The sequence below is a fragment of the Mixophyes fleayi genome, chromosome 2, assembly GCF_038048845.1.
Source record: "Mixophyes fleayi isolate aMixFle1 chromosome 2, aMixFle1.hap1, whole genome shotgun sequence".
NCBI lineage: Eukaryota > Metazoa > Chordata > Amphibia > Anura > Limnodynastidae > Mixophyes > Mixophyes fleayi.
In genome coordinates, this window is record NC_134403.1 from 189,910,351 (window position 1) to 189,925,294 (window position 14,944).

General features: G+C 42.0%; 1 protein-coding gene across 1 annotated transcript in view; it reads right to left on the reverse strand.

Moving 5' to 3' along the window:
• ULK2 (unc-51 like autophagy activating kinase 2) overlaps positions 1-5,440 on the reverse strand; it is a 92,830-nt gene extending 87,390 nt beyond the window's left edge. The window contains exons 1-2 of the mRNA XM_075195160.1: positions 5,079-5,440; positions 2,301-2,393 (exon numbers count right to left, since the gene is read on the reverse strand). Of these exons, the coding sequence (XP_075051261.1) occupies positions 2,301-2,393; positions 5,079-5,168 (183 nt within the window). The 5' untranslated portion in view covers positions 5,169-5,440. The remainder of the gene's footprint in view (positions 1-2,300; positions 2,394-5,078) is intronic.
• Between the last annotated feature and the right edge of the window lie 9,504 nt (positions 5,441-14,944).

Genomic DNA, 14,944 nt, shown 5'->3' on the forward strand with positions numbered 1-14,944 from the left:
TTACTTGTGTTACTGGTAAATAAATATAAAAAGTAATAAACGTCCATATATAGGTTATCCTTTATTTGTTATTATCCTTTATTTATTTATTTGTTCGGCGCCACAAGATTTCTGCAGCGCCGTACAAGGTACAATCAGTAGACTATACAGGGTGATACAGTACTGAACAATAAACAAAAAAATGCCAATACTTCAGAAACTCCAGGCAGGCTAATGCAGTAAAGATGGAGCAGAAGAACAAGTATGGAGACAGGAGGGAAGAGGGCCCTGCTCATACGAGCTTACATCCTAAGGGAGGGCAAACAAAAATCAGGCACAAAGGGGAGCCAGTTGAAGCATGGGAGAGAGAAAAAGGGGCCAGGAGGAGAGAGGGGAGAACGAGTGGAGGAGATGAGGGGTTTAAGTGGATGGTTGGTAGGCTTTGAGGAACAGGTGAGTTTTAAGTGCCCGTTTGAAGGAGCACAGATTAGGAGAGAGACGGATGGAGCGAGGGAGATCGTTCCAGCGAAGGGGGGCCGCACGGGAGTACTCTTGGATTTTGGAGTGGAAAGAGGTGATCAGAGTGAAGGAGAGAAAACAGTAATTGGCCGAGAGCAGGGAGCGGGCAGGAGTGTGAATGGAGAGGAGGTTAGAGATATAGGGGGCAGTAAACTGGGAGAGAGCCTTGTAAGTGATGGTAAGGAGTTTGAAAAGGATTCTGTAGGGGAAGGGGAGCCAGTGTAAGGCAAGGCAGAAGGGGAGGCAGAGGAGGAGCGACGTGAAAAGAAGATGAGTCTTGCAGTATAGAGTGGATGGGGGCGAGATGGGAGTGGGGGAGGCAGGTAAGGAGGAGGTTGCAATAATCGATGCGGGAGATGAGTGCATGGATGATAGTTTTGGTGGCATCCTGAGAGAGGAAGGGCCATATGCAGGCAATGTTGTGACAGGCTTGGGCAAGGGATTGAATGTGGAGGGCAAAAGAAAGAGGAGTCGAGGGTGATGCCCAGGCAGCAGAGTTGGGTGACAGAGGAGATGTTGGTGTTGTTAACAATGATAGAGAGGTCATGGTGGGAGGGGAGTCCAGGGGAGGAAAGACAATGAGTTCAGTTTTAGAGATGTTAATTTTGAGAAAGCACAAGGACATCCAGGAGAAGATGGCAGAGAGGCAGTCAGATACACGAGAGAGGACGGTGGAGGAAAGATCTAGGAGAAGAGATGTAGAGTTGAATGTAGCCAGCATAAAGGGGATACTGAGATCGAAGGAGGAGATGAGAGCACCAAGGGGTATAGAGCGAAAAGAGTAGAAGGCCGGGAATAGAGCCCTGAGGGTCTCCTACATGGAGAGGTGGAGGAAGAACCAGACATGGATACAGAGAAGGAGCGATTAGCGAGGTATGAGGTGAACCAGGCGTGGACAGATCCAGAGAAGCCGAGAGAGAGAAGAGTTTGCAGCAGGAGGGGGTGGTCCATGGTGTTGAAGGCCACGGAGAGGTCGAGGAGGATGAGTAGGGAGAAGTGACCCCTGGATTTGGCTGATAGATTATTAACTTTGGCTAGGGTAGTTTTGGTGGAGTAGAGGGGCCGGTAACCGGAGGGGGTCAAGGAGGGAATTGTCCGAGAGGTGTCTGGTGAGGCGGCGCAGACAATCCGTTCAAGTAATTTGGAGGCATAGGGGAGAAGTGAAATAGGGCGATAATTAGCAAGAGAGGTGGGGTCGAAATTGGGATTTTTTGAGGATAGGAAAGATAATGAGGCGGAGACTACACCAGAGGAGAGTGATAAGTTAAAAAAGTATGCAAGGTAAGAGCAGGCAGTGGGAGAGAGAGAGTGAAGGAGGTGAGAGGGGATGTGATCGAGAGGACAGGTAGAGGGTGGAGAGCAAAGAAGAACTTCTTCACCCGATGTGTAGGGCAGAAGGAGCACCAGAGTTGGTTGTTGGAGGAAGGTGAAGCGATGAGGGTGGCAGGAGAAGGGTGGGAGGAGGAGATGTTCAGTCTGATGGCCTCAGTTTTGAAAGAGAAAAAGGTGGCGAAGTCAGAAGCGGAGAGGGAAAGCGGGACAGAAGGGAGGTGGGGGAGGGAGAGAGAGGAGGGAGTTGAAAGTGACAAAGAGGCATCGGGGATTGGAGGACTGAGAAGAAATGAGGGACTTAAAGAAGGATTGTTCAGCAAGATTATATATATATATATATACACACATATATACACACACGCCTGTACATGTTACAAAAGTCAAAAACAATTTAGTTTTATCGACATACTTTAATATAATAGCTGAGGTGTTAATTTTACTGGAGTTACGGTATATTATCGGTATATTACCTTCAAAATCTTTATTTCTTTGCCAAGTAGGATCTGAGATTTTGTTAGGTTCTTTTTATTGATGCTTTTAATAGCCACTTCCCAGTCTGTTTTCTGAGGAAAGAAAAAAAGATCCAAGGAGGAAAAGATTTAGACAAACAGTTCCATAGACGCATGTGCTGTAAATGAAGCAACACAAAAGTACTAAGTAAAGAAGTCATGTTTCATTGCTTAGAAATCTTGGCAATGACTTCTGACCTAATGGCCAAATTCATTGCAGATAGTTATGCCCAGTCATAAGCATTAAAACAAATGTTAACATTAGCACTTTTAAAAACACTGATGACGGTGCAAGCTGTATTGTCACCTTGTCACCACTTAAAAAAAAAAAAAAAACCATAACAAATGAACATAGATTTAAGTCCTGCAGTGAAGTATCAATTATTAGCGTCACATAGGAAGGTACATGCATAATGTATCCCAAGAAGTTGTTTTTAATAAACGTTCTGCAATGTTTTTATACGGAAACATTACATATACAGAGTTATCAAGTGCAACTTCTGATTTGTTTGGCAATGGCAATTGGAAGTCGGGCCTTGAGAAAAATGCCAAAACACAGACAAAAACACAGACTGGCCTGGGCACACAACATTGTAATCATTTCTTCTAACAAAAACTTTAGCAGTTCCTCAACGTATCCAAAAAACTCTTGGATGACTTCTGCTTTATTCTATAAGTATAGTTGAGTGCGAGACAAAAAAAGAAACACACTCACAGGGTGAAGACCATATAAAAAGCATGTGAAGGCCGATCATCAATAGCAGATCACATTAACCAATATCACATACCCTGACAATGCAGTTATCACTTCAACAGATCACAACACAGACCTTTTCAAAAGATATTTTCAAAATGTGTGGTCAGAGTACACTATATTGGTTGGATAAGATCTGCTATTGATGGTGGGGAGCAGATTAGAGCCCACGTGTATGTTTATATGGTCTTCACCTTGAAAGTGCATTTTTACTTGTGCTCTAGTAAATGAGAATCGTGTGATATATTGCCAGTTTCTCCATTTTTGTATAACACCCACCCTTACAGTGTCCGAGATTGCTCATTTGGAAACAGATGTGGAGGTTTGTGGGACCCTAGATGAAGTGCAGCAGACACTACTTTGAATAAGAACTTTCCCTTGGATCAATTTATTAGCACTGACCCAGTTATTACATAATATGCGTGTTATCGTGCTTTATTATGTGACAATGAGTCACACAAGGTAAAAGCAATCTTTTGGCTACTTAAATTCCAGCTGTAATAAAACAAGGCCTGAATGTGCTTTTTGGTAAAAGGTCAGCAAATGCTTTTCATTCTTCAACATTGGCAATCAGGCCAGCTGTATCAGCTCCACCTCACATAGGGAGTACCAATCCCTGAGAAGCTGCCGTCTGTCAATGCATGGCATAAGAAATGATCTTGCAAGGGATCAGGCAGACACCTTCATCGGAACTATGGCAACTGTGATTCCAGCAGTAAGAACTGATTGCAATGAAACTGAGGGTATTGGCACGTGGACCTTATCAACTGGTGGAATGGAAACTAGTACTGATACTTAAATGTTAAACATGAATATTTAGGAAAGATTGAGTTGGATGTAAATCTCATCATAATGTGCCAAGCATCACCATAAAACTTACTGTACTTTGGCACACCACTAATAATATGCAGAAGGATCATTTGTTTTGACCTTGGGCACAAGTTAAACAATCCTTTTTACCATTAAAGTAAACTGTGATATATGCAGTGAAAGAAATATAATTATATACTGTATAATTAGCACTAAAATGGAAAATGCATGCTGGGTGCAAAAACATTTTTTTCTGACCAGCTGTTACATGAACAACAAAAATGTATACATCAGAAAATCTCCGATTTGTCAATTCCTGTTTTTATCAGAAGCATCATTTAAACATACTAAAACAATTACATTTTAATTTCCTGCAGTCTAGGTTAAACATCTTTATCCACACATTAACTAGCTTTCTACCTCCTAAAACTTGATTCTAAAAGTAATGGTTCTCTCACCCATCCTAAATAGGACAGGGAGAAAACATGTCATTAAACAAGAATATTCACAGTTATGTTATAGGACATGTCAGAAAAGGTCACAGCAGGTGCATCTATTCATAGATTGTCTAATACAATAAAATATAATACACATTTTCCATGCATTACTCTTTAGCCATAACTAGGAAACGCATAATGCAGGAAACTATGTGAATAGCCGTGTTATCTATCAGCTGATTGGGTTGCATACATTTGGACAGACACATGCAGTCTGTAGAGCAATAGGAGGAGCTGATGACAGCTGCAATCTTTGGTATTGTGAATGGCAGGCATAATGTCACACCTGCACAGTCTCTGACACCCCAAAAATTAGAGATGGTGAGATCCCAGGAGCCTGCCAGTCAATGGACCTAAAGATTTCCTGTTAGTGTCTAAATATTGGGAATAATTTCTATTGATTTTAATAGATGCATACGATCCCTAATCCCTGGCTCCTTACAACTCCCTGCTGGCTCCTAGATTTGAATAATAGTCTCCTGCATTGTACATTATTGTGTCCACCCCTGCTGTAATATGATGCCCAGCGCAGTGGTCCACTATGTGACTCGGACCTGATATCACCATGTAGAGCCGACCACTTTCCGGTGCACAGACACAATGGAAACATGGCACTGGTCGTACAACCCCAGTCTGATGAAACAGTCCCCCAGGGACCATCGGGAGGGGGCCGCTTACCTTCCTGTGCCGCCCTTTAAACACCACGGCAAAGGCTCCATGCCCGATTAGGTCCTTCCTGGAGTATTCGAAGTCTCCCACCACCTCCATGTCGGGCCTGCGGGGGTGTCATTCAGTGGCCCCCCTGCACCCACCCGCCCCACCGGCGCCCTTCACTCGCGAGCAAGTCAACGTCAGTCGCGATCCGGGGTGCGAGCATCCTGCGTGTCCCCCGGGGACCGTGCTCAGTGCAGTTACATGTCCGGAGGGACCTCACATGATGTTCCGGGGAAGAGGACACTTGTCAGGGCACTACAGTGCCTTTGTGTACTGGAGACAGTACCCTGAGTACTGGGAGATTTTACCCTGCACAACACTGGTGCGTCCAACACCGCCCATCTCACCCTGGACGGCCAATCCGCAACCGGATGTCCAGCACCAATGAGCGTAGCTCTCTAAAGTCATGCAAAGACACAACCAATCAGAGAAGTGCTGCCATTGGCTAGAGGGACAGGTTGCTGAATGGATGTAGACTTTTACTGCCTGCTGATAGAACAAGGCTGCTGGATACTAGGGCTGGTGGGTTTAGTTAGTGTCAGGAAGCCGTGGAGCATTTAATAATTGTGTTAGTGTTGTGATGAAATAAAACAGCAACTAGTTAAGAAGACAAGACTAAGAAGCCACTTATCTGTTAATTCTTAGAGTGGTGTTATTGTGGGATCAGAAAAACTGTCCACCCAGCCAACTAAAAAACAAAGAGCAAGTCTATCATGGGTGGAGGAAACTCCGACTTTAATGATGGGAGCAGTAAAAATAGAACTGCATAGTCCCTGTGGAGTCTTCCCTGACACTGACTTAGAAATGGTAGCTCGAAATAAGGATGTTTTCTCGGCTATTACAGGACTCACCTAGATAATTGAATGTGACCTTGTTACCCCACTAGGGGTTATAATTAACCAATGACCGTATTGAATACCTGAGGCAAAAAGGGCTGCAGTAATGCGAGAGGTAGAGGGCATGTTGCAACTCAGGGTAGTGGAGTCCACCAGTGAGTGGAATAGCCCCATAGTCCTTGTGCCGAAGCCTTCAGGGGCCATCTGCTTTAGTAATGATTTTAGAAAATTAAATAAGGTGTCTAGGTTTGACACATTTCCGATGCTGTGTGTAGATGAGCTAGTGGAGAATCTGGCCAGTAGTCAATATCTGACTACCCTATATTTAACAAAAGGGTACTGGCAGATACCACTCACTACCTCAGCCGAACCCAAAGCAGCCTTTTTGACACACGAAGGGCTGTTCCAGTATAGGGTATTTGTAAGGATCTGCCTGCAGCCTTATGCATTGCATGCTGCTTTGCATTGGCAGCTCCTGCCTTCTGGACTTTAAACTTGTTTTATTATGTTTATCTGGCAGTACCTCTGTTCACCAGAGGTGCTACTATTGTGCCTTTTTCCTTTGTTATTACTAGGGGTTAACCTGTGTCACTATCTCCTGCACCTGGGTGTTCCCTATTTATACCTGTCTCTCTGCCTCTCCTGTGCTGGTCATTGTTGTTTTGTTTTCTTCCACTTTGGTTTGTCTCCTGGTTCTCCTATGCTTTTAGACTTCACATCACTACTCCAGATCTCTCTTCGTCTAACCATTTTTTCTGCATTCGCAGTATTCCTTACAACCAGTATCCAGTCATCTCAGATATTCCTGTGCATTTTCAGCATTATTTGATTTGTACTATTTATCTGTATTATGATCAGTAAACGCCTATACTCTTTATCACATCTTGGGCTCCATAGCTATGACTTACTTTGAAGCGTGACAGTATTGCTGTTTGGCCTGCAAGGGGCACCAGCCACTTTACAGCGGGCAATGGACAACTGCTAAAGCCTCACCGGTAATAAGTCAACGCTTACCTTGATGACATAGTTAATTACAGTCAGGACTGACAGTCCCATCTTCCCAAGGTGAAGGCAGTTGTGGAATCAATAAGACGTCATGGCTTTATGGTGAATCCCTCTAAGTGTGCACTAGCCATGACAGAGACTAAATATCTGGGTTATGTGATCGGCCGGGGTAAAGTAAAACCTCAGGTAGATAAAGTAGAATCTGTGAGAAATTGGCCTAAACCAGAAAGGAAGTCCCAACTACAGGCTACCAACGTTTTATCCAAAATTTCACTACCCGAGCTGTTCCATTCACAGAATTTCTTAAAAGGAACCACCCAGATAAATTAATTTGGTCCGAGTCTTCGGAGGTTGCCTGGGAAGATTTAAAAGAAGCCGGTGCTATAGGCACCTACTTTTAGGAAGAGTTTTTTCTTCAGACAGATACTCCCGGGACGGGTCTGGGGGCAGTAGTGTCCCAGAGGGTGAAGGCTGAGATGAGACCGGTTCTTTTCCTCAGCCGTAGACTCCTCCCGATGGAAAAGAAGTATGTTACAGTAGAACTGTACGTAGTTCGGCCATTAATTGGGCAGAAGAGACACTCAGGTACTACCTACTTGGCAGAGAGTTCACCTTGGTTACTGACCACACTCTGTCACAAGGGATGCACACCAATAAGGAGGTAAATGCTAGGGTTACATGGTTCCTTTCTGCTTTATGATTGAACATAGGCCTTGGTCTCTACATAATAATGCCGATGCCCTGTGTTGAAGAGATGCGCTTGCTAGGGTGGCCGATTTACCTGATTTGGTGAGGCCAAAAGAGGGGGATTTGGCAACAAGTAAATTTTGCCAGGAAAAGAATCGGCTTTGCCAAAGTATGGAAAGCTAAGTGCAAAGGTATGTGGAAAAGGCGCTAATTTACTACGGTCCAATAACCAGAACAGGACCTGTCCACCAGGGAAATGTACAGACAGGGACAAAATTGGTGTGATTGCTGAGGTGTGTTTATTAAGAATAAAAGGATTGTGGGATATGGTGGGTAGGGCTTTCGACGCTGAATAGCAGCCAGATGATAGCTAGGACTGGTGGGTTTAGTTAATGTCAGGAAGCAATAGAACATTTTATGATTGTGTGGTGGTGTTATGATGAAATAAAACAGCAACTAATTAAGATCGGAGTAAGAAGTAGAGATGGGCGGACTCGGTTCCCCGAGATCCGAATTTCGCCTATCCGAGTACCAAGTCGAGTATTCTCCCACCCATTCGGAATCGAAATCGAGGCAAAACATCATCGTGACGAATTCGTATTTCTGAGCTCGGTTCTCGCGAGATTTGAAAAGCATAAATACCGGCCTCCACAGCAATCCATCACCATTTGACAGAGGGAGAGAGCAGGGTTAGGTCAGAGGCTGTATTAGCGCAGGGACAAAGCACTAATTGTACACCTTATTCTTTCTATTATTCTTTCATTTGGAATCTATTCAATTCTATTATTAAATCAAATTCTATTTGCAATTGTTAGAGCAGCAAGACAGGAGGATAGAGGAGGCATATTTTTCAATTTTTTTTTGCACTACAAGTGCTTTGGGGTCTCCCATATTCCCCAGTGTTTAACACTAATTTTTCTGGCTGTCAAAAAAAGTCATATTTGTCAGCAGTATCTATATAAGACAATATTTTGCACTACAAGTGATTTGGGGTGTCCAATATTCCCCAGTGTTTTACACTAATTTTTCTGGCTGTCAAAAAAAGTCATTTGTCAGCAGTATCTATCTAAGACAATTTTTGGCACTACAAGTGGTTTGGGCTCATTAAAATGGATTCAAAGCAGTCCACATATGAGGAGAATCAGAGTCCTGATGGTAGTGTTTCCAGTACGTCATCTGGGAAAGGCGATGTAAAAGTACATAGTCTTTTTAAATCAAGGAAAAAAACACACACCCAAAAAAAATTCACTGTGTTGAAGCGAAAAAGAAGTGTAACTGAGGAAAAGTTAAGTGCCGAAAAACAAATTGCCAACATGCCATTCTACACACGCAGTGGCAAAGAAAGAATGAGGCCTTCACCTTTCTCTATTAGTGGCAGATCCAAAAATGTTACCGAGCCTTCTTCTTGAACTGTCACTCGTTACCAAGCAAGACCAAGTAATTTGGAGTCTAAAAGTAGTGCACAACTACTGTTACGCGTCAAAGCCGAGCTGCAAGAAAACAGTAAGGCATTAGAGGATAATTTATGCTCTGAATCAGAAATGACAACAATCCCTGTGGAGAGTCCATCCACCTAGTATGTCTAATCATGAGCCTTCTGTTAGTGTACCCATAAAGAAGGGCCCTTTCAGCAGTTCTGCTGACGTGTGCCTGAACAGCTCGAGTGTAGCTGGTGATGCACCAATTGAGGATGCCACTTTGGAATTAGAAGAGGATGAGTGGGAGATTTGTGTAGGCGATGAGGGCACTAATGATGATGTTGATTATGATGCAGACAGATACCAAATTGCCGTTCTCAATTTCTATTTATATTCTAGACTCTATAATGGCTTAATAGTTTTCTATTTTACTACTAGTGGAGAGGGGGTCTGATGAAGACAGATACCAAACTGCCTTTGTCCATTTATTTTTATATTCTAATTCTACAGTCTATGCAGGTTGCTTCTTTTTTTTCTATTCAACTACAAGTGGTGACGGGGGTTGGGGTCATAGTCAGCCACCAATCTACCCTGGTCCATTTATTTTTATATTCTAATTCTACAGTCTATGCAGGCTGCTTTTTATCTATTCAACTACAAGTGGAGGGGGGGGGGGGGGTCATAGACAGCCATCAAACTGCCTTGGTCCATTTATTTTTATATTCTAATTCTACAGTCTATGCAGGCTGCTTTTTATCTATTCAACTACAAGTGGAGGGCGGGGGGGTCATAGACAGCCACCAAACTACCTTGGTCCATTTATTTTTATATTCTAATTCTACAGTCTATGCAGGCTGTTTGTTTTCTATTCCACTACAAGTGCAGGGGGGGGGGGGGGTGTCATAGACAGCCACCAAACTACCTTAGTCCATTTATCTTTTATATTGTTCAGTCTATGCAGGCTGCTTTTTTTCTATTTAACTACAAGTGGAGGGGGGGGGGGCTATAGAGACAGAAACCGAACTGCCTTTGTCCATTTCAATTTATTTTGTACAGTCTATAACGGCTGAATTTTTTTGTATTTTCTACAAGTGGAGGGGGGCCTAGAGAGACAGAAACCAAACTGCCTTTGTCTATTTCTTTATATATTTAACTAAGTGTAGGGTGTAATATACACCCAAAGACAATGGCTGCATTGCCAATAGGTTAAGATGGAGAGGAAGACAATCAGGTTTGTGTGCAGAATTAAGGACGGCCTACCAGTGATTAAACCAGGGTTTCCCAAACCCAGTCCTCAGGGCTCCCCAACAGTGCAGGTTTTCCGGATCACATGTGACATAATTAGGACCACCTGTGGGTCTGTTACAATGTGTCAGTCAGTAATGAATACACCTGTGCTCCAGCAAGGAGATATGGAAAACCTGCACTGTTTGGGAGCCCTGAGGACTAGGTATGGGAAACCCTGGATTAAACTGTTTTCTTCCTAATTTATTAGCTTTAGAATTACCTTACTTATCCAAGAAACAGGTGGAGCACTAAATGTGGTTATTTTATGCCCAAAAACATTGATTTTTAAACAAAATTGCAAAACAAAACTAAAACACGCAAGGGCAGTTTGACAAAACCAAAACACAACGGTAATCCATAATATTTAAAGTATCATACAACACAAAGACATTATGGCATAATAACAATAAATTCTATATTCTCATTAAGACCAAGAAGACTTAGTGTATTTAAGGAGTAAATCCAAAAAACTTCCTGTTGACAAAGTTTCTTAAATCTGTCCTCCCCTCGATATGTAGATGTTGTATGTTCGATGCCTACTAACTCAAGACAAACAGGGTCCCCATTATGATGGGTTAAGAAATTTTGTGAAACAATATAAACGAAAATCTTGTTGTTCTTCCTACATAGAGTAACTGACAGCTGTATCCTACTATATAAATCACATGTGTTGTATTACAATTAAAAAAAACCTTCACATGAAATTTGACATTTTTATGTACAAATTGTTTTGTCTTTTTCAAAATATAACCACAAGTGGTACACCGTGAATTGTCGCATTTATAACATTCAACTGGTTTACTACCAGGCTAGCCATCGTTTTTTTGTCCCAACAAAATACATTGTTCCTTTAATAAACTCAATGCTACTAGGTTCTATATATTAGTGCCATTTCTAAAAGTGATCTTAGATTTTGGGGGCAATACTAATTTCAATATAGGATCTTGTCTCAAAATGGCATAGTTCTTCTTAATTATACCTGTAATATTGCTAGACTTCTTATTATATCTTGAAATAAATGCCTGTTTATAAGTTTCTCAGTCAGCAGGATCTTCCCTTGAAACTGTTCAATTCCCTATATTTAATAGTTTTACTAGTATTTGAATTACCTACAGAATTTGGATGTAACAAAATCTGTATCGATCAAATTGACTTCTTTTTCAACAAATATGTTGGATATCCTCTATCATCGAAACCTGCAAGTAACTCTTATGGGCAGCACGGTGGCATAGTGGTTAGCACTTCTGCCTCACAGCACTGGGGTCATGAGTTCAATTCCCAACTATGGCCTTATCTGTGTGGTGTTTGTATGTTCTCCCTGTGTTTGCGTGGGTTTCCTCTGGGTGCTCCTGTTTCCTCCCACACTCCAAAAACATACTAGTAGGTTTATTGGCTGCTATCAAAATGAACCCTAGTCTCTCTCTCCCTCTCTCTCTGTCTGTGTGTCTATGTTAGGAAATTTAGACTGTAAGCTCCAATGGGACAGGGACTGATGTGAATGGGTTCTCTGTACAGCGCTGCGGAATCAGTGGCGCTATATAAATAAATGGTGATGATGATGATGATGCTTGAATCTTGGAAACTTCCTCTGTGGAACAGTATAGTGGCAATCATAACAATTGACTCTTGGGGATGTTATTCTTTCAAAGTTTAAAATGAACACTATTATAATATAAATAGTAACATCCACTTTTTTCTTTTAAGTAGAGGTTGTGATGGAAAAATTCACAACCCTCAGGGAAAGGTCAGGGAAATCAGTCCCTGAAAAGTGAAACTGGTGAGAAAATGTAAAATTATTTTGATTTGTGTTTAGTGACTGAACAAAAGAAAGTGCCCTTGATTCATCCCCACTCTAAATAATAAAAAGATCATCAATATAATAGTCACCCATGTAAAAGGTTGGCATCGCTTGGGGCAAAGTAGATACTTTTGTCTGTCCCCATCACCTGTAAGTAAAAGAGTGATCGAACAAAAAATAATTCTGAGAGAGAAGTGTATAGAATCAACAATAAACTGTTGGTGCTTCTCCAAAGTCCTCAGGGAGTACCTTTTCTATAAATTTAACACCTAGATCATGAGAAATATTAGTACACCGTGACTCCACATTTAAGAGTAAGAAAACATAGTTATCTTTCCAATTTATATTTTGCAACAAACTTAATAAATTATAGGAGTTTTTTATATAAGATTTTTAAAACTTTAACCCGTGGTTGTAAAAAAAGTATCAACAAGCATCAAAAGTGCAGAAGTGAGTGAACCCAAATCTGAAATTAGTGGACCACCAGGCGGTCTTCTCAAACTTTTATGAACCTTAGGCAAATGATAGTATTATCAGACGCTGTCCCTGGGCCTCCTTGTTAGGCAGGGACGGGCGTCTTCTTCCGCCTGAGCACTTATACAAGCACTCGCCAATCAATGTTTTGACTATATATGGTCAATACCAATAACCCAATCCCGTACCATCATCATCATACCCCTTAACTTGCGGTAATTGTGGGGATTCCTGAATGTCCAATACAACTGTATTGCTAATAATATCAGTATAACCCACTACAACTATGGGCCATTACACATTGTTATATAACATGTCAAACTATCATCATCCACCAGCTTAGAATGTGAGGGCGACATCTATGACTATATGCCTATTTACTGGTGTTTAATGTAACAAGATGGTAATTGACATTTGTTGCAAACTTAATTATTACCTGCTACTACACAGCTACCAATCAGGACTAATGTTTCCCGCAGCATTTGGAGATGTTTATTACACATCCCACTACCCCATAAGGACATTGGACTTCCTTTAATGGAATTGAACTGTTTATGATACATGTTTTTACATGTTTATACATTCTTTCTGGGGACAACATTAACATTGCTGCAATTCTGCAAGAAAAGCACAAGTATGGACATACTTTGTCTTTATTTATGTTTTGTCACCAGTCTACCAAACGTAATCTTAGCCTTTTAATAAGGCAACAACCAATACACAATGTTGAAGATTGTTCCACAAACTACAAACAGCTGGCTAAATATAAGAGGAGAAACAAATCTATTCACTACGATCCCCCCCATTGGATGAGGCATCTGTCTGTCAAAGATGGGACATATGATAACACGGGAAAGTAATGACCTATCAGCAGCCTACCCGAAGTATGGGCGCCTATTTAAAGCCAACCAATGGTCTCCCTTTTCACAATCCCTGAGGAAGCCCCAAGGTGAAACGTGTTGGGTTGAATCCATACATCTACACACAGTCAGGTTTTTCGCAGATTTGCTGTGGATTACTATATTCAAACCCACCGCTACGAGCAGCGGCATTACATACGCACCACCATCCATTCAGAGACGGACACTTCCGCCAGGCAGTAGGACGTAAGAACATCCCCACGGCAACGGGCCCAAAACACAAGGGAGCGTTTCAGGCTATGAATTAACCACAGCTAAGTGAACTGTATTCCGCTTCACTAAGGGTAAGTCCTTTAACCAGTCTCCACATTTGGGCTCACCCGATGGACATATTTGCCAACCACTGCTACTCTTGAACCAGGATTTGTTTCAGGACTGATCTATTACCTATTTGTGGATATTCAACTGTCTGCACTATCCCATTTGTTTCATATCCTCACCCTGGAGGAACGGATTTATGAAATCCACAATTGGACATTGTTTGTGTTTATTTCACGGTGCGTGATGGACTTGTGGGCTGGGAACCCCAGCACATGTTGCACTTACGATTAGCCCGATTGGCTACCAGCTGGTTTAACTAACAATGATCTATGCATTTTGTTCTTTATTGCCCACCCATGATTGCTATTTATGCTTGTTGTATATAATGTGCTGTTGTTGACATACCGCATCAAGTTTTTTGCACTACTGCTTTATGTGTGATTTTTGTACAGCCTTATATGCAGAGTTGCAACTCTATTATCAATAAATGTCTATTTTACACGGTATTATTGTCAATGCGCCCAGGGACTAGCATTTATATTTACTGTAACCAAGGGTTGAGCCACCCTTTAACCTACCCCTTCGCTGAATCACCATCCTTTCTATCTAATTTATTCAAATAGATTGGGTTCAGCAGAGGGGGCAAAATTGAGGCCTTTATCTGAGAGTTCAATCTGAGCTTCTATAAGTTGTTTAGATTAAAGGTTGAATATCCCTTTACCAGTTATTTTATTCTCAATCTTCTTGTTAGACCTTCTTCATCCCCTTTTTTCCCTGTTTTATCCCTTGTTCATTTTGGTGTCATGGGTGCAAGTCCCAGACTAGGGCATGAAGGGCCTACCGGGGGAATATAATGTTAAGGGCCCATGAAAAAGTGTGTGTGCTGACGAAGTGGCAAGGCCAGCCACTAGAGGGGATGTGGTCATCTCACAGAATAAAGGTTTTTTTTGGTACTCGGGACCAATGTTGCAGCAGGAAGGGAGAGTAGTGCAGATGGGGTGCCTGGCAGCAGGAAGGGGGAAAGGTGACACATGCAGGACCATCGTATCAGCATTATGGGCCCCCAGGCAATGCAGTGGCCATCCATGCTGGTACCTACACAACCACTCACAGGAATAAAAATGTAAATTATCAATAAAATTAA